General features: G+C 38.9%; 1 protein-coding gene across 2 annotated transcripts in view; it reads right to left on the bottom strand.

Moving 5' to 3' along the window:
- The window catches only part of net1 (neuroepithelial cell transforming 1), a 43967-nt gene extending 20577 nt beyond the window's left edge, over positions 1–23390 (bottom strand). The window contains exons 1-2 of one of the 2 annotated variants that reach the window (XM_084710805.1): positions 23209–23390; positions 8531–8594 (exon numbers count right to left, since the gene is read on the bottom strand). In XM_084710805.1, the coding sequence (XP_084566931.1) occupies positions 8531–8594; positions 23209–23348 (204 nt within the window). In that variant the 5' untranslated portion in view covers positions 23349–23390. Of the gene's footprint in view, positions 1–8530; positions 8595–8934; positions 8995–23208 lie in introns of those variants that run through there. The other variant, XM_084710807.1, reaches the window with a different exon arrangement.
- Between the last annotated feature and the right edge of the window lie 3866 nt (positions 23391–27256).

Here is a 27256-nt window from a genome sequence, read left to right as displayed (position 1 = left end):
CATCAACTTTTCACACACTGCTGATTGGACAGTATTTGTCTGTGTGTGTGTGTGCAGGAGTTATACATGGGAGATGAATAACATTGTGAATAGGTTATGAAAACATCAGCTGAATAGGGAGACTAAGAAAAGCCTGAATAGTGGTGGTGGGTACAGATCAGCAGGTCGGCTGAAGTCCGCAGCTCATTGTCCCTGAGGTGTGCGTGCTAAGTGTGAACGCTCCGTCCAAGTTAAATATTGCCTTAAGCGCGGGTCTTACACAGGAGATAAAAACGACACTGGAGTAATCTCTGCGCAAAAACAGACACGGCAGGGAAAAGGAGAAGAAAATTAGCCGTCCTGTTCCTGCCACCTTTGGAAATCCCTCTGTCAGCAGGTCACAGATGAACTAACAGCCTCCAAGCAGCGACTTGTTCAAATGGTGGGCAGGGATCAACGTAAACAGTCTGACTCAACAAACACGCCCCCCACCTCTGTTCATTACACACGCCGAGGCTATAGAAACTGTGTCGACCCGGGCCTGGCTACGCTGTTACTCATCTGGGGAGACATTTGTACATTACATAAAAGAACTATGATGTACACAGACAACATAAACACAAAGACGCATAATGAGCATAATGAAGTGTTGAAAAGTTTCAGCACTTTCAGACAGACAATGAGGGGTTTTGCGTTTCTGTCTTTAGATACCAGCCTGCTGACTGAGGCTGCCACATTCACACAATATCACAGTTTCATATTACAATTACATCATGTGTTGGATGTTCAAAGAAAAAAAAAAAACCTTCCTTTGAGCTGACAGACTGCTCAGGCCAACCCAGACCTGGATTAGATAGGAGCCAAACTCGCCAAGAAATGTTGAACTCATAGTTTGGTGAAAAGGAAGAGAAATATTTACTGTACAGGCAGGAAGAGGTGGAGGGGAAAGAGAGAGATTAAAAAAGAAAAATAAAGGCTAAGACACTCATTTGTGTCTGCAAATCAACAATTGTAACATTCAGACTTTAGCGTTTAGGAGTGCTGCTTGTGTAACAGTTTAAAGTGAGTGTGAAAGATGTATGTTTTGCAAGCCCCCCCCTCCCCAACCCGTTATTGTTCTGCTCCATCTCAGTGGCATGTAAATGACAGTAAGGCCATGGGCTTGTCTGCTGACAGAGTACACATACACACAGACCTGGAGCAGTGTTCAGAATCACAGCAACGTGTGAAAAAAAGCACCTTGAACCTGGCTTAACTTTAAACTGGGTATTATACTTTCTGCATTTGCAAGTGGGTGAGGGTCTGCATGATGTAAATTTCGTAATCAGAGATATGCAAAGGCTCTTTACGGACATCTGCATACCCCCAATTTGTTGTGACCATGGAGATTTGTCCTGACTTGTCCATGCAGCCACTACAGATCTACTGCCCATGTGTGGGACACGTCCTCTGAGCGGACTTCAGAAAGTAATATTAAAAAAACTAATAGGCATTCAGAAGTATAATGGAACCTGAACTGTAATGTCATCCAGAATCAGAAGAAAAACTAATATTTTTAACAACTAGCTCCCACTTTTCCTATGAACTGTGATGTGATGTTTCCTGAAGGCATCATTTCCAAAGAAAAACAAGCCAGACTTCTCGGCTGGTTGAGGAAACTTGCATCACACGCCGCAGTACATTATGTCCTTAGATGTGTCAGATTCTAGCCACTTAAACTCCTCCTCAATCATTTTTTCATAGTCCAGCTTTTGTGTTTCTGGTTCTTCAGTAAGGATCGTGTTAGCAGTTTGAGGCCCTGGAAACAGCACATAGCACAAAGAGCCTTTAAATTAAAAATCCTTGATGTGAAATAAAACTTTGAATTCTGTTTTTGAGTTTTGACCCTCTGATGTGGCTGTAGGTCAGTGTAGAGTGTTGAAGCCAGGCAAGCAGACTGAGTTAGCAATGTGAAGTGAGAAGCTGCTAGTTTGTTTCCAAAGAGCAGGAAATATATGCCTGAATTGTTTTATGTTAAGCATGTAAGTGAAATGGATCAGTTTGTTAAGATAATATTGCTGTAATCGTGATGCTAATTTCAGTTGCGCTAATTGTAATTCCAATTATGTGCTAGCATTGAGCTAACAGACTAAGCGATAGTTATTTATACACAAAAAAATGATTCAGCAATCAAATCTATTCAGTAATCATAACAAAGAATGACGATACTTAGATTGAATTGTTTTTCCCAACCCTAATGGATAATGATGACACCTAGACATTTGAAAATGAGGGAGGAGGCATTTTGGATTTGAAAAAAATTGTGCATAGAGGTAAGTTTTGCAGTATACAGACTCCATATTACTGCACAGAGGTTTATGATACTATGAAGCAGGATTTTTCGACTTTGTAAAGTTATCACATTGATCACGAAGGCCTCAATGATCACATTACAAAGTAGCCTACCAAGATGTTTGTATTTGATAGGTCAACAAAGCATGTTGCCAGATAAAGTCACACTGTGTTGCTGCAGAAGTTAAGCCAAGTTAAATGCCCTTGGCATTGAGCTAAAGTCAGTCTGAACACTGCCTTATAATAATCTCTGCTTATCATTCTGGTGGGGTAGTGGAAGCACAATAGATATACCAAAAATCGAAAATTTGAGAACCTGTTTTGGGATTTGGCTATATGGGTTTCATTTAAATACCTCTAACAAATAACAAATCACAAGTCATTTTTAAATGGAACTTGGCAGCCCTACCATTTGCAAACAAAGTAACAAGGGAAAGTGGAGGACTTCAAGTATCCTGGGGTCAAACGTCCATCCATAATGCATTTACGCAGCTGCAAACAGCAGGTTTTGAACACGTGAATCTTGTGTCTCTGCTGATATGAGATAAAAGTGATCATATATGGTCACTGACTGCATTACATACATTTATGCTCCCGTCAAAAGCCTGTAAAAGATCACAGAGAGCTCGTAAAAACAGGCAAAAATTTCATTTTACTTAAACACATGTTATCAACTAACTATTAAGAGGCATGAATCCAAGAGACTGAACAGCTGCAATGAAACATCAAAGTGCGACATATCTGCAGAGGGATGATACAGCTGTACTGAGTTCTCTTATTGAAATGGATGAGCGTCCACCGGGGAGCAGCACCTTGCATTCATTATGTGTTACAGAGGGTTCAGTGATATAAATCGTGCTCTCTGAGGAATGCTGAGGAATCTTCAGACAGTCAGCGGTTGAAGAAGTCGGTCTTGGTTTGAATATAAATTGCTGTTGATATGGGTAAGGCCTTCCCACAACAATTATCAATGTTTGCGTGAAAAGCCTGACGCGACTCAGCAGCTGAGGCCGTATTAAATCACATCTGATTAAAGCTGGAATGCTGCTTATCAGACAGGACACTCTTGAGGCTGACACCCCTGGACGCCTGAACTTGTTGCCTGAAGAGTCAGAATCTGACTCTCGCCGTTGTTAATTACCCTTGCATTCCACCAAATGGCAGCCTGGTTTGATCTGCTCCACCTTGGCACTGGTCTGGAAACCTGACTCACATTCTCACCATGACAGAAAGCCCCGAGGCCTCGTACCTGATGTAGTCTGAGAGAATGCACCAAGTGCCCGGGGAATGCTCACCTCGCCTGCTTCCAAGGTTCGCCTGGGGGCCAACACACCCCCACCTATACCTGGCCTTGTCCCAGCCAGGGGTTAAACCCCCCCCCCCCCCCCCCCAACCACTTCAAAGCTCAAAGACCTGACGAATTTTTATTCAAAGCCTTGGCAAAAGCTTGAAGCTTAAAGTGGTGGGGTTAAGATAAGAATAGCAACGAGACAAAGACACTTCCAGGGTTCTTTTATCGCTTGCTGTTTGGTAGATTTATAAATGACAGATAAAATGGGAGAAAGAGGGGGAGTAAATTGAAAGAATGAGCTAACAAGGTCCACATGGTTTTGGCAGATGAGCTAAGCGTGCCATGTTCGCAAATCAAAGGCAGCAGGCTGGCATGAGATAAAGAGCCGTCGGCCTTCTCCCTCCAACCATGCTTTTATTTCTCCTCCGCTGCCTTCAGATGAGCGATGGATTGTGTTTCAGGCAGCTGTAAAGCCTGGAATGCCTCCGCGCTCGTCATCCCACTCGCCGTCTAATCTGCTCGCTCTTTTCTGTTTCTAATCAGCTCGTCTCATTTAAGGCCGACTGTAAACCATGAGCAGGCCAGTCTATTAGAGGCAGCAGTGCTTTGTAGGCCATTATGTTCTTCTGGTAGGGAGGGGGATAAGCAATCGGAGCAGGCTGGATTTCCTTTATCCAGCGTTTGGTCTCTGGCTACATGAGCAGGCAATGTTCAGCCATGAAGGAGCCACACAACAGCCATCACAGTCCCTCAGTGAGGTATTAGATGGAGATACACTGCTGCCAAGGGGAAAGCTGGTCTGGAATGTACAGTTTATAGATTTGATTCCACTGATAGCACTTTAAAACCAAGGCACCAGGATCAAGACTGGTGATTACTATTTATGTCGAGTACAGACCTTAAGCAGCCAGAACTGAAACAAGGCCAAGACTTTGAATGGGCAGTACTCCCCACAGTTTCAAAGTAGCCCTGCATTTACAACCTTACAGTCATAGATCACAATAAGTTACACAATAACAATGTCGCAGACAGTCAGGCCTTGTGTCAACAATCTCAAACAGTGCTACAGGCACTCCTTGGTGCCAACAACCACTGTTCTGTCAATGCAATTTCATAACAATGCCCAGAAATTTATACATGTGACTTATCAGGCTGGATAAAATGACTGTATAAAGTCAGACTTGTTATTTTTCATTTTTGAATTTTCTCCAATATTTATAATTTTTTGGTGTTTTATCATTTTTTCCTTTTTCTCAACCCTTGAAACACTAAAGCCCACAAACTAAGTACTTACCGTCACCAAAAATATTACATAATATATAAGACAGATTGTTACATAAACTTATTTTCCTGTAAACCTTTGCATATTTGAGTTCACAGGCCTTTTCCTCTAATATGGGACATTTTAGCCTGGACAAAAAATACAACAGGCTCTTGTTTTTCTCCCATTATCAGTAAAAACAATATGCAAATTTTAGATGCGGTATGAAAAGAGTACTGCAGATATAAATCTTAAATTTGTAGAACTTCTTCCATAGTCTTCTACTTTTTGAGGGACACAAATCTTCTGTGACTAACTCAGTCTCTGGGAATGACTATATTACAGAGACTGAAAAACTTTCAAATCTTTTTCCTCATAACTAGAGCTGTCCTGAGCCAGTCCTAACCATCAGTATGTGGACGAGTATGATTACAGCAGAAGGTCACATCAGCTGTCACTCACTTAATCCTGTGAGAAACTTGATAACAGGCCATAATAAAAACCTGGCAGTTGTACTCTCTGCAGATGTTTTCTGTATGAGATTGTTTATCAGATAAAAGAGGCATCAATCTGTAAAACCACTGTACAAATTCAAGTGGACTCAGTGTTTCCAGCAACTCAAACACAATCATCTTCACATCTTCTTGCTAGCTGTTATGTAAGTTAAAGAAGTCTTTCAGTTCTCTCAATAAATCTTTCATCCATATCAAATCAATGATTTAAGACAGGGGTTTTCAAAGTCTGAGACTGTGGGCCTTTATTCAGAAAAATCTTGGAAAAAGGTGCTTAGTTTCGCTGAATTCCTGGATTTTCTTTTGCTATTTGATCCCATAAACACTCAACAGTTGAGCTAAAATGGTCTAATGTTGTTTTACATAACTTCGAAGTACATCAAACACATAGAAAAGATCTGGCCAAAGGCATTTATTGTTTCAGACACAGGAAAAGTGGAAAAAAGAGTAAAATACTGTATCTTTGGACTATCTCTTTAAACAAATCACACACATTTAGGTTATTCTATGTGGTCTGCTTTTGATAACTAAGGTAATATTTTTTCTCTTCCATTCACTGTATGGACCCCCCTCAGAAGACTCACCTCTCACTTTGTAATCCCTGGATTTAAGATAATCAACTTTATAGTTTTGACTATGAACCCAATAGTTTACAATATTTACATGTTTTGCTTAGCAAGATAAACCTGACAAATGAACACCACTTCTATAAATTTTAAAACAAGCTAACGTCAGGCTATAAATTAACTTACACCAAGCTTGCATGGCGTCAGCGTCACCGCCACTAAGCTTGTAATGTGATTTTGCACACTACAGACTGATGAATCCACAAGTTGGAACATTTGAGTTAGAATAGTTTGCAGGAGCGAGAGTAGAAATACAATCAGACTGTAAAGGCAGACTAGCAAGTAGATGTCTTTAATGTCCTTGACAGCCACTGAAGTCTCATTCAGCCGCTTGTTAGCAGCTGCCTTTTTAAAGAAACACGAAAGCTTTAAAATTCCAAGAAGGATCATGTTGAATGTATTTTATGTTGTAAAATTGTAAAAAGGCAAACTAATACATTCTCACTGTAGCACTCCATTAGATAAACAGTATCTGACTGGACTCAGTATTGGCACATATCCACTATTAAAGTATTAAATCAGGATCTGAGTCAGAATTCAAATGGGACAATCTCTATTCCTCACATATCCATGACTAAATAAGCAACAATATCTGTCAGTTTTATTTATCGAGAAATTTACAGTAAAAAAAAAATCATTCATTCTGCTTCACTGGGGCTGTGTGGGTGTAGTTTGATCACATGTTGGTGACAGTGCTGGCAACATGTGCAAACAACCCCACAACTGTGATCCCATCTTCACTCAAATGTTGCCAAACATTTGAAAGGAAATAGGTGGCATCACCTTTTTCCAGCCCCCTCCACTTCAGACCACTGAGAAGAATCACTGGTGTAAAATAACCAAAAACTGCTCCAAGTTAACTGAGGAAATAGGTTTTCAGGCCTTTGAAGCGTGCATGATGTATTCTTGCACACGTGTAGATTGATTGTTAAAAACATCAAAAGATATATAAAAGTTCTACATTTTTGACCTAAAGAAAAATTAAACAGAGCCAAGGGTGCAACAAAAGAAAAATATTGCCAATATCTTCAAAAATAATCATGCTCAAGTGTCTTACAGGTTGTTTTTGTATTTAGGATAATGCTCATTTCAGAATATGCTCAAAATGTGAATTAGTAAAAGTAAATGAGACTTTTGTGCTCCAGTCTGGATGGTTTATCTGGGTTACAGTGGCTGTGGGCCAACAAGGAGCAGCCTTTCATCGCTGTGACAATGAACAGTGCTACCGTTTCCGAGACTTTGTTGAAAACTCTGAGGTGTGATTTAAAGCCAAAACACATCGATATGACGGGAAGCGCTGCTCCCAGTTTGCACGACAGGAGAGAAGTCAGCCAGGAGCCAGCTTAGAGAAATGTGCAGATGGTAAATGTATACATCATTGTAAGTACTGTCTACTGGATGTAAAGTAAATAAAGCAGGTATCTAATGTTCTTGCTGCTTGGAGTTTTGTGTTTTGGCTGTGGACCACCTCGCTCCACTCTGCTGTAGGTTATTTTCATTAGATATAAACTCTAGCTAAACTGTAAGGCTGGACTGCACCAACAATTAGATCATGGTTTAACTAAATTATGTAGCACTAAAAAACTAAATTTAAAACTAGTTTGAAATGAACCTCAGTTTAGTTTTTACTCTGAACCTAGATTAAACATAATTCTGTTGAAACTTTAAAATGGCTGCCTTTTTACGATGGATTGAAGAAAATAATGAATTTCCTAAAATAAAGTTAATGGACAAACTTATGATGATTCTCTCCTTTCTTTTCTTTCTTTCTATAAACCAGTAAAAAGATCTTAAAATAAATTCTCAAGCACACAGGAAATTATAAATAGTCTGCCAGCTGCTGCCCAACAGTCTCTTTTGTTCTTACTGTGTTGTTGTCCATTTTCCAATTTTTGATTATTTAGCCATATTGCTTGATTAAGTTGGTCAACATTTTTTTTTTCAGAGGAGAAATTAGAGCTTCACTGCTGAGCCATCATGAATAGGCTAACTAGGCGAAATAACTCTGTAGCCAACTAGCAAACAACATAATGTTTTGTGAACTTTTTAGCTAGCTAGCAAACAGTGTAATCTTTTATTAAGGTTTTAGCCAACTAGCAAAAACACAATATTTTAACTGTTTAGCTAGCTAGCAAACAATGTAATTTTTAAGTTTTTAGCTAGCTGGTATAAAATGTAACATTTCGTTAAGGTGTACAGAGAAAAAAGTTAACGTTTTGCACCCTCATATACTTTTCATGCTGAAATTATTTATTTTAATTTGGGTAAACATGCATGTTCACACTAATGAAACTCTAGTCGGGTTACATCAATACATTTGGATTCACTAACCAGAGATTAATTTTTGTAAAGCAGGGCTATGCTTAATTTTAAATCTGGATTTACTCATTTTAAACCAAGTTTTGCAAACCTCTGATTCGAATTTATGTTAGTTTAAAATAATCTTTGTTGGTGCAACCCAGTCTATGTCCGTGTCCTCCATGTGGCCTAATGTGAGGTCCAAACTTGAGAATATGAGGCCTGTACTCACCAGACTGAAGTCCCATTGTGTTCCTGGAGTGAGGAAGGTGAAGGAGCCTCCTCTTCGCAGTGACCTGAACAACAACCAGAGGGCAGAGTTATAATTACAGTTGAACTACAACACATCCTGAGCTACAAAAACAGCATCTACAAGGCCTGTTCACTGTGGAGTAATAATGAGTGTGCGACTTTTTCCTGAATGTCATTACAAAAAGGTAATCCCTCAAAATCCACCACTGTGAATAAGCATGAGTCAGACATTTAAGAAGAGTCCACGGTGACCTGAAGCACCAGCCAGAGAGTGAGTAAAGCTGCTGACCTCAGTTCAAAGCATTCATTACGGTGATAAGATGGGAACTGTGATTCAGGGAGCAGTGGTTCCTGAGAAAACATGCACCTCCCAGCGTTACCTACCACAGCCTGAGCATGGTGCAGCTGCAGTGATGTCCTCCAACTCAGACCAGGGCTGACAGATAAGGATCCTCCCAGTCAGAGAGGGATGGGAAACATGACCCCCTGTCCACTTCCTCAAAGGGGCTTCAGAAACAGCTAAGCTGTCCTTAGACCTAAGACCCCTGTGAGATTTGAAGGAGGAGTTCTTTATCCCACACCTTCCTCCCTCGCAAAGACCTGGACGTGGCCCAAATGTCTCTTTTTGTTGGGATTTTCTAGCAGGGGACAGCTTTGCCTTTTTTGGGACTCCACGGTGGGATTGTCCGGTCAGAACACTCCCCCCCCAAAAGCAGCCATGCATACTGTAAATCCTTCTCATGTCAAACAACTAATCTTCAACCTGAGTGATCATGAAAGTATTAGGCTGGATAAGGCCACACGGAGGACAATTACACAACACATCAGGCTCAGCGAATGAATGGTTACACAACACGAAGGAAAACATCAAAGGAGCTCCTGAGATCTGTCTTGTACCAACAATAAATTGGATTTTTATTGAAGCACTATTTCACACTTATAAAGTACTTTCAATGAGAAGTGCCGTACAAGGCTAAGTCACTGGACAACTTATGAAACCAAGTAAACGGAGAGCTATGTACTGACAGACTGCACAAAGAGGGGACTGTCTCCTGTTGTATAAAATTTATCTGTATGATGTTTTGTTAATAAAAACAAAAAGCTTCAATCTTTATAAAAATGGACACCACTGATGGGCAGAATGTTTACACTAATATAGAGCCCAAAAAGTATCAGATTTTTGGGGCCAATATCAGGAAACATATAGATAAATCCAGGGAAGTACTGCAAGTAAACAAGCCACCATGAGAATCATGAGAAAATCTCATGACACTTTCCCAAATCTTGGGTTCCCTTCAGGACACAATCAGCAGACACCACTAGTGGTCACCCAATTTGTCTATACAACCTAAACTCTATCTAAAACATATATTATGAAAGAAAAAAAAATATATTAAAAGACAGATATGTTTATCGGTTCCAAATAGGAATGAAAATGAGGTATAGGTCTATATGTGTTTTGGGAGCCTGCTCCATAATGAAGGTTAATTGGTCAACTTAATGTGATTCATTCTCAATGGTTAGACAAGGGCTGAATTAGGCATCTCTACAGAAAACCAAGATATAAGGGAAGGTTATAAATCTAAGTACAACAGTCAGTGTACCACTGGACATGTCTATCAGTACATTTACTGAGCTTGCATTGCAGTATGAAGTTCCACAAAAAGCTACATCATGTCCCACATCCATTGTGTCACTCTGGTTATTCAATTGTCTTCAAATGAGGTTTAACATTCACACAGTTTTTCTTGGCTGTCCCTCAATATTACAACATTAGTCCAACATCACCTCAGCCTGTGAAAAAACAACAGATGCTAATAGCCACAGCCCTGCAACCCCCAACCTCAAGTACAGCAAGCTAACCTGCAAAATAAACAGTCAAGCAACATTAAATATTAAATATTGTTGTGCTGCAGAGATATCCTATTCTACAGCTTTCAGAAAACACCTTTATTTGGTAGAGATTCACATAAAAATCACACCATAATCATTTTAATATGTTTTTCAGTGGAAATAAGAATATTTGTTCATTCATTATCTTTCCTACTTATATCATAAATCATATCACAATTACAATAGCAGTCAAAATTAGATATTTATCCAAAATCCCTCAGCCCTTGTACTGATTGATCCTCAAGCTTCAGTTCTGATGTGTAGCTTGCTTTGTACTAGCTCTCATTAAGAAAGTAGTCCCAAGTAAAATGGCTAACTTAAAGCACACAAAAGACTTTTCCAGTTGTTGTGGGGGCATTTCCATCAAAAATAAAGCTAATCCACTGGATATACTCTTCCTCAGATGGTGGGAGTCCATAAAGAGTTTTGTGTTGGTTCTTGCAGCCAACAACAAGAGAACTTGCCGTGCTTTGGTCAGAATATTACCTTTTACATCTTTCTGTTGCAGTATGTTGCACCGGAGTTGAATAATTGCATAGCCTTCTATCTGCATGTTATCACAGCCACAGTAATACCAACGTATTGGTTGGGATTTACACCACTACTAGTATAAAAGTTGGTATAAAATGAAATGGTATAAAAGTTTCATATCATGATAATAATGACCAAAATAATCACAGTATTATCATGGTATGGTTAAATTGTGTTGAAAATGTTCAAAAAAGTACTAATAGACACTCTGAAATTATTTGACCAAGTTTTATATTGAAATCCTCTCAGCGATTTGAAATGACATCATGTCTTTGCAATATCAATGATTTAACTGACCAAATACAAACCCATGTTGAAACAGATTATCGTTACAACAACTAGTGTTAAAAAGAAAAAGTGCATTTCTAATAGACACCTCACTTGACTCTTGTGAAAATGCAAACAAAAGATGAAATATTTAAACAATGTGGAGTGTGTTTAAAGGAACTATCATGCAACAATAGTGCATCACACTCAGCAAAAATAACAGCACGATGAATCAAAACCTCCTACATTGCTCAGCTTTAATCTGGAACTTAAAACATGATCATAAATGGTGTCAGAGAGTTGATAACATTGAAGATGTATGTCCGGGGGGGGGGGGGGCGTTAGATGACGTCTAAAAAGGCATCAGCATCCGGAGAATGCTGAGCTGCCCAGAAACACTTGTTCAGAGCGTGTGTGTCCGGCAAGTGCTGCTCGTAAGGCTGAGTCATTCCTGTCATACTGCCGCTCTACTACTGTTGCTCCAGTTGGGATTTATCCAATGACACAGCCAACTGTCCTTCTACAGTCAGCACTGCAGGCAGCTGCAGCTCTGACACCCCACATCAGTGGGCTGGGGCTTGTGCTGAAGTGGTTAGCTAATTCATTTATTAGTCAATCAACAGATATGTTTCAAGCACAAATGTCAAGCATTCTTTGGTTTTACCTTCCTGAATGTGAGGACTCACTGCTTTTCTCTGTTCTATATCATATAAACTTAATAAACGTTGGTCTTTGACTGTCTGTCATAAAACTGGGTTGTGGGAAATAGTGATTTTTTTTTTTGCTAATTTATTAATAACATTTAATAGACACATTAAATGTAGACAATACTTGTCAGATAAACTGACAGTGAAAATCGCTTGTTCTAGTCTTAGTTGAGTCAATGCAAGAATTTACACTATTTTTTTGTAATGCAATATTTATACATCAGCAACATTGAACTGATCATGTACACTATTGTTTAGACAAGCCAAGGTATTGATTGAAATTGCCAAAAAGGCATTATGATTAAAGCTAATACAAGAAGCTTTCATACTGTATTTTGGAGGGCCCTGTGGACAAAAGCGGTAGTGTTTTTTTTTTGTCCAGTTTCTTTTAAACTGGTTACCGCATTACACACTGGAGCTTTGGCAGGAAAAATCTAAACACAGACTTGTTTAGTTGATTTCAAGGAGAATCCAGCCTGGTGGCACGCAGTAAGAACTGTACAGAAATGGACAATCGTCTCGCAGATGGTCTCGTTAAGTTATGTAGGTCACGTAGAGGCATCAGTAATAAATGATTGTTTTAATAATTGTTTCATACTCAGTCACTGTAGCTTTAAATATAATGAGAATTATTGTTAAGTAATTATTTGTGACATTTATATGTCAATATGCGTCAGGTTTCCTGCTCTCTGTCACCAATGAAATGATTAAGTCTGATCAATTAATCAACTGACAAACTAATTGCCTATTTTGACTGTTGTGATCATTAAAAACACTGAAAACATGGCAAACACTCTCCATCTTCTCAAATGAAAGGATTTACTGGATTTAAACATCATTGTAAACTGAATATCTTTATAATTTCAACTTTGTCGCACAAAAAAAAGACGTTTAAAGAAGTCATCTTGGACTGGAAGTTGTGATGGACATCTTTTGGCCATTTTTAAAAATGATTTGACTTTTATAAAAACATTAATAATTTGAAGGCTCAGTGTGTAAAGTTTTGCTGGTATTTACTGGCAGAACATGGCAACGGAATATAATATTCATCAGCATGTTTCCATTAGTGTATGATCACCTAAAATATAAATTGTTAGTCTCGATACTGTGTGTGTTTAGCTGTATGCTACATTTTAAGCGGTTTAATATTAGGCTTTACATTTTCAGTAGGTATTCTGAGTTGCTCTCATGTCTACACAACATTTTGTAATCCTGTTTTTTTCTATATAAATTAAGGCTATCATTATTATGTAACAATGCAGTTCTACTTAATGGAGATAAGGTTTTGCAACAGCCTTTGAGATACAGTATCTTTGTTCCAAATTAGAGCTGCAATGATTAATCACTTATGAATCAATTATTAAATTATTTGCCAACTAATTTGACAATCGATTAATCAGTTTGTGTAACTTCTTAAGGAAAAACAAAGTAAAAATTCTCTGATTTCAGCTTCTTAGATGTGAATATTTTCCGGTTTCTTTAGTCTTCTACAGGACACTTGAGGAGGTCATCTTGGAATTTGGGAAACACTGATTGACATTCAACTAACTGATTAGTCGAGACGAGAACTGACAGATTAGTTGCAGATGAAAAGAAACGTTAGCTGCTGCTCCAGCTTGTGTCTGGAATAAAAAACATGTAAAAGCTGTGATGTATAATGGTCCAAACAGACAATTTTCTGCTATAAGAAACAATCGCACCAACACTTTGAATCTGACAGTCAATTGATGACTGTAACAAAAAAAAAGACTAATTTGGCAGCACTGAACACAAACCTCATTACCCAGCAGGTATTGAGAAAAACCAAATGTTGCCCAGGAAGTGAGCTGTTTTATGGTTTAGTAGAAGCAGCAGCAGTTTGTGTGGCCCAAACAGTGAATATCCACCATGGCTGAAGACAGAGAGAAAAAACAGCACCCACAGACCACTCCTAGTGTTTAACAAGTGATCTTTGGGAAGCTGAGTGAGTAAGCTGAGGATTAAGTAATAATGCTCATGAATGACCACAAACCAGAAGTGTTTAACAGTCATGTAACCTATTAACCAAAGTGATATCACACACCTTTGGCTGAAGAGACCACAGACTGAAAACCAACGAGCAGAGGGGAGTAAATGGGAGCAGACGGGTCCTGTGGAGCTCAGTGGGCTGAACTGAGCACCAACACAGACTAATTAACTGAGTTAGGTTTGGACTGGAGTTCCTGTCAGACCACCCACGCTGGAAATGTATGCACTGATGCTACTGTAAGGTGTTTTGGATAAACAGCATGTGTTGTGGAATAACAACAATAGCTAAAGAGAGAAGGAAAAACGAGGAGCTCCCTGGGTGTCCTGGAGGCGAGCCAGGGGTCAGAGGTCACTGCAGGTGTTGCTCAGACTTAACTGTCAAAGAATTAACTTGACACTCTGGTACAGGGCAGTTTGTCCTGTTCAAGTGTCCTCAACCCTCAGATTTGGCTACTCATAATGTCAACATTTAAACTTCTAATGATACAGGAGAGTAGCAGGTCCAGGCATAGGAGAAAAAAATGAGAATAAAGTCAAAATGTTGCAGCCTTAAGGTTGACTTTTCAACTTCATTCTTGAAATTTTTACTTCATTCTCATCATTTCGACTTTATTAGACATTTTGACGTCATTATTGACATCGCTATCAACATTTCCACTTCATTCTTGACATTTCAAATTTATTTGCGTCACTTCGACTTCATTATCGTTTCGATTTCACTATCAAAATTTCTAATTCATTCTCAATGTTTTGACTTCATTTACAGCTCTGTTGTGGACATTTCAACTTCGTTCTTGAAATTTCACCCTCATTCTTGACTTCATTCTCATCATCTCAATCTCATTCTCAACATTTTAACTTAATACTGACTCTGTTATCAACATTTCAACTTCATTCTGCTAATCATAACTTCATTCTTGACATTTTAACTTCATTATGGACTTATGGATTTCAATTTTATTATCAGCTTGTTTCACATTTCAACTTTATCCACAGCATTTCAACTTCATTACCAACTTATCAGACATTTCAACTTTATCCTCAACGCATAAAAAAAAATTAAATTAAATTAAAAAAAACACTTAATCCTCTAAATTTTCCCTGTATGCCTTGCCCTAATGTTCCTCTGTGTAAAATGGTGATCAGCTGTTCCAATTGTAGATTGAAATGCTGAACAGAAAGATCAAAATTATCTCCTTTTGTATCTCTTGTCTTACACTTCACTATAGTCAATACACTATAGCAGTTTTTCTGACTACATCAGGAGGTATCCACTGATTTTGAACATCTTCTGGAACTTCAACCCAGTTAATTTCTCAATCTGGGAGTGACGTACAATTTATGTCAGAACTCCAAAGATTAAGACTGTCATGGCCTCGTGGTTTTGATGCACCTACGTAGTGGTCATTTGCAGATTTTATATCTGCTGTTGCTCACCCCCAGTTGCCATAGATACAAGCCTCAAATGACTGACTAAAATAGGAGTGGACAGAGCTGTGATTAGAAAGAATGTGTTAACTTCACTGTGGTTTCTTTTTACGGTTATGACATGTATCTCTGTTGCAAAGCTGTACAGCAGGGTGTGTTTGTTCTTCTGAAGTACACAGTTACTAAATCATTGTGATCAGTAAAGATGTTCACTTTGTGTTTTCCACACACCCAGTCCAGGTTTCCATGAGCAAGGCCGTACATGTACAGTTTAGTGCAACATTTAATTAACTAAATTAATCAATCTACAGGAAGTAATCACTGACAACTGTGATACCTGATTATTTACTTTTTTCTGAATTTTCTTAATAGGGGCAGTTGGACATGCACTCAGAACAGCACATAAAATTGTGAAATAACACTTTATATAAACAATAATGAAAGTTGCCACTTATGTAAATAAATTAATTGTTGCAAAAAAAAAGTGGAATAATGCTTCATCATGTATTGAATGTTCTGCTTTCTCTGTGCATTCTCATCCAATTGAGTTAAGTGATAATATAACAGTAAGAGTATAAGACTAGGAATGAAAAAGCATACATTTATGTTGTGGTTTATGAAATGTAAATGAGTAATAATTACCAGTATTTCACACATGCCCAAGTTCAAAAACAACACATTAGGGTTAGCATGTTAAAACACTAAAATCTCTAAATAACACTAACTAACTGATCGGGACAGTGGAAGACCAGCAACTCCCGTGTTCTGTGAGGTAAAACTACTGTTTTTGTCAACAGTCTAGGGATCCTTTCCATAATGTTGTCAGACATTTAGAATAAGTCTGCCTACACTGGCTACAGGCAGCTTCCAGTGGTCCCTCCTAGGATGCTGATTGGCTGCACCACTTTTGGTGCGGACACAAACGGATAACTTGAAGCCTGGTAGGATGGATTCTCGTGAGATCTCGTGAATCCAGCTGCCTCGCAAGGTAAAATAACCACAGGGGGAAATTCAGTCACCACAACCACAACAGTCCCATCTGTCACTGACAAAAACAAGTACTTTCAGATGACGTATTTTGATGGGCGCAATTGCCTCCGAGGATTTCCCTGCAGCCATGCTGCTGCTGGCTGAGGCAGACCCAAAAATATGTAAAAATAAGGTCCTTGTTTACAAATACTGAAATGTCCTTTTAACAAATTTCATAAATCCTCTCCAATCACAGCTGAGTCACTCAGTATAAAGGCATCATGTAGCTAAAACTGTTATTGAATCATAATGACACATGATGACACTGGCACCCACGCAGTATGCTAAGAAGTTTACAGAGAAGCAGGGCTGAGTCCTGGTTTACAGTAAGACCGGGACTTCTGTGGAATGAGCGCACTCTCCAGAGAGGCAGACAGTTATACTGGTTCATGGCATGTTCTGAAAAATGACAAGCATCGGCCCCAGGAGCTAGGCTGGCCCGTGGGCACTGTCAGACGACTGTTACATCATCAGGCTTTTAGCCAAGGTGTGGACTATTTCTCACACTGCTGCGGAAAAACAAGCTGAGAATCACACAGGAGATGAGAGGCTGCAGCAATTAAACATAACTTCACATCTCACTTCATAATCCAAACAACTGGTGTAGAGTGGTGCTGAAGAAGACAAGGATGTTTGTAATAAAAGAGGTTAGAGGAGGTAAGCTCATCACCACAAGTCCATCACCAGCTGGATTCTTAGAAACACATACAAAGGCTTAAACTCCTCCTTCAGCCTTGTTGAAAACACACACTGAGAGCAGTTGGCTCCTGTTGCACTTTGTGTCTATTTTAACTGACAAGTAAGGAAAAATTACAGGTGTTGAGACTGAAAACAACACTGTGGTAAAAAAACAAAACAAAAACAAAAAACAAAACCAGGGGCTGTGTTAGTAGGCATCTTGCTTTAGGTACTGGTAAGACAATAGAATACGATCCAGAAAAACCTGAACGTGAATTCTTATCAGGTACCGAAACAATGCACAGCAGTTTACTATACTACTGTGAGACTGGATGGTACCACTCTGGAAATTTAGCATGGTGACATTCTCAAGTATTGTGAGGTAAGTAGTAAAACCATGTTGTTCATGTTCACATTAGAAAAGTAATATATCTGAACATACTTGATTGCTTAAAGGGACAGTTCAATATTTTCCCTGTAGTGTTATTTATCCCTCTAGATTTTTTTGGTGAGAGCTGCAGAGTTCTGGAAAAAGACAGTAGAGGAGTCTGCCTTCTCTCCAACATAATGAGACTAAATGGAACTTGTGGTGCTCAAACACAAGAAATACATTTGAAAAATTCTAAATTTATTCAAAACCTATGGAAAATAAGCAACTACTTTAGCATCTAACAGAACAATTTTCTTTCTACTAAAACAAAGTAGCTTTTACAGAAAGTGGCTACAACAGGGTCTGTGGATTATCTTGAATAATCTGGATTTTTAGAAAAAGACACTGGTTTTGAATTGTCCTTGCCTAAAGTGCCAGTAGTTCAGTCCATAAGGGCATGGCTTGGGAACCGGAGGCACCAAAGGCACCAAAACCCTAAACTGCTCAGGTGACTTATGGGGCTGTCAGTTTTTATTTGAGTTTCAGACATTCGTTCAGACATGAGGTGAAAAGTTCATGTTCAAGCTGTAATTACCTGTTCGAAACGTCGGCTTCAGTCTCTGTAGGTGCATCAGACAATTTGATGTAGTTTGCCTCCAGCAGAGGGCGCTCTAAGAATTCACCATCATGTTGACCTATTGCATGCCCTACTGACTTATCACTACACAAAGCTAATGTTTATGTGTTGTTTTGCTACAAAAATGGAGGACAATAGTGAGCAAAGCCATCCTGAGTGGACAATCACGACATCAAAACATCTGAGAGGCAGCGTGTGGAAGTATTTTGGGTTCTACACCGTGGATGGCAAAGTCATGGACAAAGATAAGGCTGTTTGTCGACATTGTAAAAAGTTAACTGACTCAGTGGCAAGCAGGGTTCAACTGTTAATCATGACATTTTATAGCATCATTAACTAATTAAAACCAAACTGATAAGAAAAACAAATACATCAGCTTGATATGAACTACCTAAAATGACAGGAACCATTTTTGGAAAACGTTAATTGACATCTGCCTTCATGTTTTTGTTCACGTTTGTGGAGCTCTTATGTTGTCCCTTTTTACAAATGTCAAAGGGGCTCACAAGTTTGTGTTACAGTGTGTTAGGTGTGCTGGGCTCTATGTAGGGCTGCACAATAAATTACAATATTATCAAAACTGCAATATGGCCAAGTACAATATCCAAACCACAGAACCGGAACTAAATCACAATTTTTTGAAAAAGGAAGAATGTGCAAGAAAACAGCAGGACTGCAGTGCTGTAAATGCAAAAATGATCATTTACATTAATAGTATTGCATATCGCAATTTCAGTCAAAATGATGGCAGTATGTCTTCTTTACCATATTTTGCCCCTCTATGTGAGGTCTCCTGTCCATCAGTGTCCATGCAAAAATCCTGTTGCAGCAGCCACATTGATATGACATAGCAGAGTAAACACAGGTGTTACCAATTTTACAAAGGTCCTGATACATTTAGTGTAGCAAAGCTTTTCCAGTGAGCAAAGATGCACATTGGCAGCCCCTTGACTGTGTTTGACCTGAATTGAACAGGAACTTTAAAGGGACAGTTCACCCCCACCCCAAAAACGTGTCATAATTTTTTAAAAAGAAACAAGCCGGTTGCCACTTAGTTCCATTATAATGGAGAGAAAGCAGACATCTCTATGGCAGATATCACCTAATTCTCACAGCCTCTAACTATTTTCCTTGTGAGTAATGTCAAAGACTGTTAAAGACTGAAGGTCCAACATTGGCCTAGTTGCTGGTGAAATCATTGCATGAGCCTGCAGGTTTAATCCTTTGAACAGCCAAAGTGTGTACGTCAACTGTTTTGTATGCCTTGAGAGAGAGAAACCAAATCCCTGCTTACTCTTGGTAAGAGCAACAACTAAACATCTGATACATAAACTGTTCAAAAGAATCAGAGCACTTAATAATGGCCAAGAATATCTGGTGGATTTATTACCTATTGTGTGCAATTCAGCAAATGATCATATGATAAATATCTATGTCTAAAGAAAATGACTCATTGGATGTAGACGTATCCGATGTCATGTTTCCCATACATATGAGGAGCTGTTTTGAAAGGTGATAGCCGCTGCGTGTGTAACTTTGTCATGAAAATGACGTGACTGATCGCACTACACATTCATCACTGCCTCCAGCCAGGGGACAAAGGTCTTTTCTCTTCCTCTACCTGCTCTCAAGTGTGGCTCATGAGTCAGTGCATCAGCATCCCGGTTAGCCCTGCCCTTGTTTGCTGAAGCTGGTTAATTCAGAAACTCAACTATTTCAGCACTGGCCGCACCTGCGCCCACATGTCCTTCAGTATCTTTACTACTGATACCAGAGAAGACACACACAGTAAACGCTCACAGCATTGTCATGAAGCTGGCAGGTAAAGAGCTGCTGATACACACGTCTCACAGGGTACATGTTACTGTTATATATGAAGTGTTATATCAAATTAAGTTTATTGAACATTCCCATTTTTATGAGTTGCAACTTAAAAACACTGATTCAACTCCGCCCATTCAATGTGATGTCTTAACCACAACGCTTTACATGGACAGTGAACCTTGAACGCTGGGTTCACAGGCTTTGAACCAACCTTGTTTGTTTCTGTTGGTCGAATTCTGCACGTGCTTGGCAACAAGGCCACTCGGAAGAAAAAATTCCACTGCCTGCCAGTCTCGTATTTAATGCCAGTCTCACTTGGGAAATCAAGCCTCGTTTTCTCTCACTTATGTTTTTTTCCATAAACCTTGTTATGAAGGTCAAATATTGGGTGATGTTTTTCCATGTTTGTCTGCAGAGCTGGTCGGGCACTGAGCGGGGCTGGGGCACTTTGGCACGCAACATGGAAAGCCTTTCAAAAGAGTCCAATAATAAACGCTTGCAGGGGTTTATTGTACCAAAACATAGTGATTGCTACATTTATTGTATATTATCCACCAGTCTGACAATTTAACAGTTAAATTGTGTTGCTGTAAGTGAGCCTTGGGACACTATTAGAGTACTGGCGACATCTATGGACAATAAAGACATTACCTGGAGGGACAGTAAGTGGTTGTGTTGCCTGGATCCAGAATAACAGTGTGTGTATATCTCAGTTATACACAGAGGTGGTAGAGTTGGAAAATATCGCTCAGACACTAGGTTTACTATTATGAGTGCTGCCTTGGGAATTTCAAGTTCACCCTATAAATAGAGATGGACTTAGCTTATAGGCAGATATCAGTTTTCTGTATTGTGAAGAATTAATTTTGCAGCTAATATTGGGACTGACACAGAACAGGTTCACATTTTTTCAAGTTTGTCTTTATACAATACTCAACAGTTGCTCAGCATTGGTCTGGTGAGGAGCAGCGCACATTCAAATTCCTTCAACAATACATATTTGACTGCCCGTCCTCAGAGACATCATTTGCTTTTTCGTTTGCTGTTGGTTATATTGTGTGTCATTTCCAGCAGTGGACATCTACCAGCTACTGACAGATAAATCTTCACATTTACCATTCATTATCATCAACATTTTGTTTCAGAAAACTACCGGCAACTTTCATATTTTACCAGCGTTTGGCTGGTGGCTGATTCTAATTTCTCAGCCTGGATGTGGTTTGATTACATGACAGGAGCACAAGTGTGCTGCTGGAGCACACCGAAATAACCCTCCACCACTTTTTACTCCTAGTGGGGAAATCAGAAAGATTCAAAGTTTGCATAATAATATTAATTTAAGTGCTTGAAAATTCAATTATCAGTAGGGCCTAAGTGTAGGGCCCAGATCAGACAGAGTGAGGGGTCTTTTCCAGTTTTTTTGATGAGTGTTATGCAGACTGGCAGTCACAGCATGGAAACCGAGACAGAGACAGAAAGCACTCATGTTGTGACAGCTGTGTAATATTCTCCACATGATAAAACAACTGATAAAATCAGTCTGACATGTGATTGTATGACCTGACAAGTGCATGTGAACGTGCCACTGTAGGAACAGTGGTTACATGGCCTGAAACGATGAATGCACATGTCATATATGTGCTCTGGCACACAAATAGCACTACACCTCTGTCACAGAACTCCACATTTAAACAGATTCAGTGTGGACAGAGAGCTGGTGATGTCACATTATACGACACAATGGTTGGATGCTCGCATGCAGTTAGGACACAGTGTTAGGATGAAAATAAAAAAAAGAAAAAATCAGCAATCAGACAAAATGAACTTGAAAATATCGGCAAATCAGATATCAGCAAAAATCCAATGTCATGCATCCCTACTTCCTAGCGCAACCCTGCTGGTGTAAGAGATGGGGATAAAATCTGCAGTTCAGTGCAAAAATACAACCAAAAGTTGACAAAATACTACTATGAAAGTGGAGTCGCATTGAATAGATACATTTCAAAGTTAGTCTTTTTTGTCCAAAACACCCTCAGATAGTGTTTTCTTGCAGAGTACAGGAACAGTAACATATATAGTACTATACTATTATACTATTTTCATGCACATATGTAGTTATACGTATTAAGATTTTGACACTGATACTGCTTATCAATAGATACTTATCAATACTCTTGTTGATACTACTCACCATAATTCAGCTTTTTGCAGAATTAATGTTAATTGTTTACTGAATTATTGCATTTAGCTGAATTTTCATTAAAGTCAATAAAGTGAGCCGACACTTTTGAACATTTTGCCCTGATTACCAGATTAGTACAAATTCTCGAAATCCTTCCCGACACATAAGTCAGCATGTGAGACTTTGAGTATCTGAAACTGTTTTGCATTATAAATTATTATTACACAATCAAGTGTGACAACACAAAAAAACAGTATGTATAACAGGCTTTTTTCACAGCAGCCATATTGACATGAAATGGTAGAGTAAACACAGGTGTTAGCAATGATACTAATTAGGGTTCCTTTCTGTTCAAGTCATGGTGATGTTGTTGTACACTGGCTGACTAGAAAGCCTCTACTACACAGCAGTAACACCTGTACTTCCTTGTATTGTTATGACAGTACGGCTGCTGAAAAAAGGTCTATTTTGCAGAGTAAAACCAAGAACACCAAATAATTTAGCATTTCAGTGCATCATTAATTAGGCTGCAAGAAGTGGCAGGCCTCGCTACGCTTTAAGAGATGGGGCCCACAGTGGTCCTTGACCGCCATCTTGTGGTGTTTTGACGCAACTGCATCTGCACGCACTTCAAAACAATATAGAACTCATTACAGGTATTTGAAGTATATGTATACAGTATACAAGCCATTCTGTCATGGAACAGTAGTGTAAACAAAGGTGTCACTATGCTAATTAAAGTTCAGTTGCATTCAGGTCAAACAGAGTCAGGGTGCTGCTATTGTGCATGTTGGCTCACTGGAGAGGCTCTGCTACACTAAATGGAACAGGACCTTAATCGGTATCTTTGGTACCTGTTATTCCATACCAATATGGCTGCCGTGAAAAGGGTCTATTTTCAAGTTAGCCGTCGTTCAGAGAAAATACGCTGCTAAGTTAAGTTTATAGCAGCAATGTGTCAGGCTAACGCATGCTAGCCACCGTTAGCTCGACTATAAACGTTGTCCCGGTCTAATGGCTGGTACTGGCAGATTTATTAGAGGTTTTTAAATGTTATTACTACAGTTTCAGTGAGTGTTGTTAAGAGTCCGAGTGATGGACTCACCGTCTCAGACTGGTGCTTCTCTGAAGAGGACACTCTTCTTCATCAGCTGAAAACTTCCTCTTCAGGTTTCTGAAGCTCGGTTGTCTCTTCGGTTTCTCTGCGGTGGAAACAGGGGCTTGAACTTCAGCCGTTTCACCCATTTGAAATGTGTCAGACCCGTGGTGTTTAAACTACGTTTTACTGAAAGGGTTAAACAGAATAATAACAATAAATCTTTACTACAATAGAAGAGGCTCGTGACTGTTTTTGAATATGGCGGAAGTCCAATAATCGACCAATGAGAGGAGAACAGAGGTGCTCGTTGCTAAGATATTACGCTAAATGGGCGGAGCCAGCGTAGTTAAACATCAGCCCGGTCTGATAACGCAACGGTTTTGACTGATCATAACGCAGTTTATTTAAATATTCACTGAATAATGAATAGTGACACACAATATGAAACGCACTGTCTATTATCTATCAATCCTGTGTGCCTATGGGTTGTCTTAATCAACTATTTTCTAGTTTTATTCACAAGGTGCCAAGACTCTGAAGAGTTTCATTAAAAAAAAAAATAAATAAATAAATAAATAAATAAAACATCCTTAGAAAAGAAGAGGAACATGAAGAGAAATAAACTAAACAAAACGAATCAATAAATGAATAAAAACGTGTAAATATAAGGATAAATAAATAGAAGAATAAATAGATAAATAAAAACATAATACCAAGAGAAATGTATAGAAAAAAACAAATTTAAATTAAAAAGGGGAAATATAAAGACAAATAAATAGAAAACTAAATAGCTAAATAAAAACATGGAAATACAAAGAGAAACAAATAAAAGATAATACAAAAGTAAGTAAAAATGTGGAAATATAGCCAGAAATAAATAAAATAAAGAATAAATACGTAAATAAAAATATGGGCATACAAAAAGAAATAAATGGAATGGAATGAATAGGTAAATAAAAACGTGGAAATATAAAGAGAAATGGAAGAATAAGTAAATAAGAACATGTAAATATACAGCGAAATATGGAATAAAAAACTAAATAAAAACATGGAAATACTAAAAGAAATAAAAGGAATAGAATACAAAAATGAATAAAAATGTAGAAATATAAAGAGGTAGAATAGAAGCATTTCTTTCTCTCTCAGGACTTGACGAAGACTAAAAAGAAAGTAAATAATGGACTTAAATTCACCAGGTGGACAGAGACATGAATGCTCATGTTGCTTTGAAACTGCTGGATGTGTAAATCTCTCTTTGCTAAAATGTTCCTCATATGAACTTAAAAGATGTAAATTTACACACATTGTGCTCACATCTTGTTTCTGCTGCCCCCATGTGACCAAAAAAGTTACATATTAAAGTTCTACTGAGCTCCACTGAGCTCCACTTTCCACTGAGCCCCTGTCTCACTTTAAATACAAGACCTGTGGTTTAGTCTTAAGCTTTCAACATGGTTTTCTCACACTTCAATGATGGCAGCCTATAACAGGTCATAAAAATGCAAATCAAGATTTGTCAAACACAAATGACCTGATAAATCAGTCACTGCAGATATAGCAGTATCTGTGTGTACATCAGCTGATATGAAGTTGCAGTACAGAAACGATGAACTAGGTTCAGTACATAGTTCGTCCACCAGAGAGTGCTGACAAGTGACTACAACTTAGTTGACTCTGGGAAGTGGAGACTATAGAATAGTGCAAAGTGCAAGAAAGACTAAACACAACTTGTTTGGTTAAATTATATATTTAAATGTTCACAGTTGCAAAAGCTAAAGATCTGTTGATACCTACACATGTCAAACCTATTATCATCATGTATTTCCATCATCAACAATGCACTTACATTTTATACATTAAACAACAAAATTGCAACATTGTCATTGTATCAAACAAGTAAAATACATCTTAAAACAAAACAATGAACATTTATAACAATTTCAACGGCCAGAACAAAACCACATTAATATTAATTTAGCTAAACGTCTGTTTGCTGCAGTGCATTAACTTAATGACTGCACTGCTCTTAGTGAATCTATGAAACCTTTGAAAGAAGAATGAAGGTTTACTGTTTGTTAGAAGTCTAAGAGAATAACTCTTCTGTTTTTAGACTAGTGTCCACAAGGTGGTCTGTGGATTGGAAGAAAATGCACCAGTATGTTTGATTTATACATAATTTGCAGTACCGGATCTTTACAAACTCAACCAAACAATCATACTGGTGGCAGTATAGTGGTACTTCCTGATAAAAATACATGCATGACTTCTACATGTATAATTCAGTGTTCACAGTAGCCAGTGTTGTCACTGCGGCTGCTTCCTCGATTCACAAATTTGGTAGCTCCGCCCTTTCCACTATATACACAAGTTGGCGCCTGTTGAGGGTGAGAAGTGTCCAGCGTTTCACAGTCAGCTTTTTGGCTATTTTGAGTACAACATCCAGGTACTCTCAGCGCACTTCGTTCTGCCGTAAAAAGTCACCCAAAATAGGAAGAGTAAGTACAGAAGTACGCAAATTGAGACATGGCAAATAATTAGGTGGACCCCCTGCAGTAACTCGGAGGACCCCCTTGGGGTTGCAGACCAGCTGTTGACGACCCACGAGTTTACTGATTGTGCGAACGCACAGGTTGTGTTTAGTCCTCTGACAAACAATGAAAAACCACAATCACAAAATAACAAAATGTTGCATGTCTGTAGAATTACAGGAATTCAACACACATGACAATTGTGTCATCTGCATTATTATACTGATTTTTAAAAGTCCTTCGGAGTCTCAATAACCTTGAAGTGGTTTTAAGTGACTTCTGTCAGCCTCTAGTGGTCATCAGTAGGAACTGCAGCAAGATCAACTGGTTACTGGCTGTGTAAATGATACACATCGTCACTCAAATCTTTACAAAAGATACAAGATAGATTTATTAGAGCTGAGATCAATGTGTTATGAATGGAAGAATTTAAAAAACAAAATCAAGAAGTGTCCTTCAAACTGATGATCGATCTGCTCACGCTTTGGCCAAGAAACAAATTTCCAGTTGCCACTTTCTTCTGCTCGTCCTTTGTGTTGCTGAAGAGTCACAAACGCATTGACCCACAGTTTTATAACCGATTTCAAATGGTGCTAGAAGGCTGCAGCGGGCTCTAAGCACCAGAGGAAATCAGTTATCTTTTAGTGGGGAAAGATGGGGAGGAGGAGGAGGAGGAGGAGAAGGAGGAAGGGATGTCCCGTGCTTGTCCTCCTGAGGCTCACTCACTGCCGGAGCTGTCCTCCTGTCCCCAAGAACACTGATTTCAAATGGTGCTAGACAACGGGAACACAGATCTAAACCACCATGTGAAACCAGCTTCTGGGGGAAGATGTTTTTTTGGGTGGTGGATCACAGCTGCAGCGGTGAGGTGAACCGATGGCGGCAGGAAGTCACACGCTAATAAGGGTTTGAGACGTTTACCTTTTCATTTGACAGCACAAAGCCTCACAATTCTCGATACAAAACTGATATAAAGTAGACAAACACTTTTGGACGCAGGGTGAGTCTGATGCTTCGTGTCCACAGGATCTGTGATGTTGGCTTCTAATTTACATAAAGTTGAGGTCTAGGCTCTTTTATGCAAATCAGGGGCATCTGGCACAACTCGCTTACTTCTGACATTATCAAGTCTTAACCTCCAAGTTTCAAGCAAGTCCCAGGTTACTTTTGTGGGAATCAAGAAAGTTGAGTCCCTGCAACAAGTCAAGTCATGGCTCAGGTGAAGCAAGTCACAAGTATGTCATATGAAATTCTGTAGTTTTTATTTTTAGCATTAGAGAAAACTGCTGCGCTTAAAACAGCAGAGAAAGAGGTACAATACTAACTAACCCTAAAGACTAACCTGTACCCACGGCTTTGTTAGCTAGTAACCTGTCCAGTCCCCTGATTGTTCATTAACGAAACTTCTTTTAAATAAATGACACAACTGACTTGAAGCCAAGCCTAATATAATTAATCTTAGCTTTCTAGCAAATATTTGACCAGCTGATAAGTTAGCTAAATAGACACATTCATACAGCTTTTCT

Source organism: Lutjanus erythropterus, chromosome 22 (genome assembly GCF_056507025.1).
Source record: "Lutjanus erythropterus isolate fLutEry1 chromosome 22, fLutEry1.hap2, whole genome shotgun sequence".
NCBI classification, from domain to species: Eukaryota; Metazoa; Chordata; class Actinopteri; order Lutjaniformes; family Lutjanidae; genus Lutjanus; species Lutjanus erythropterus.
This window is presented reverse-complemented; position numbering and strand designations above follow the sequence as displayed.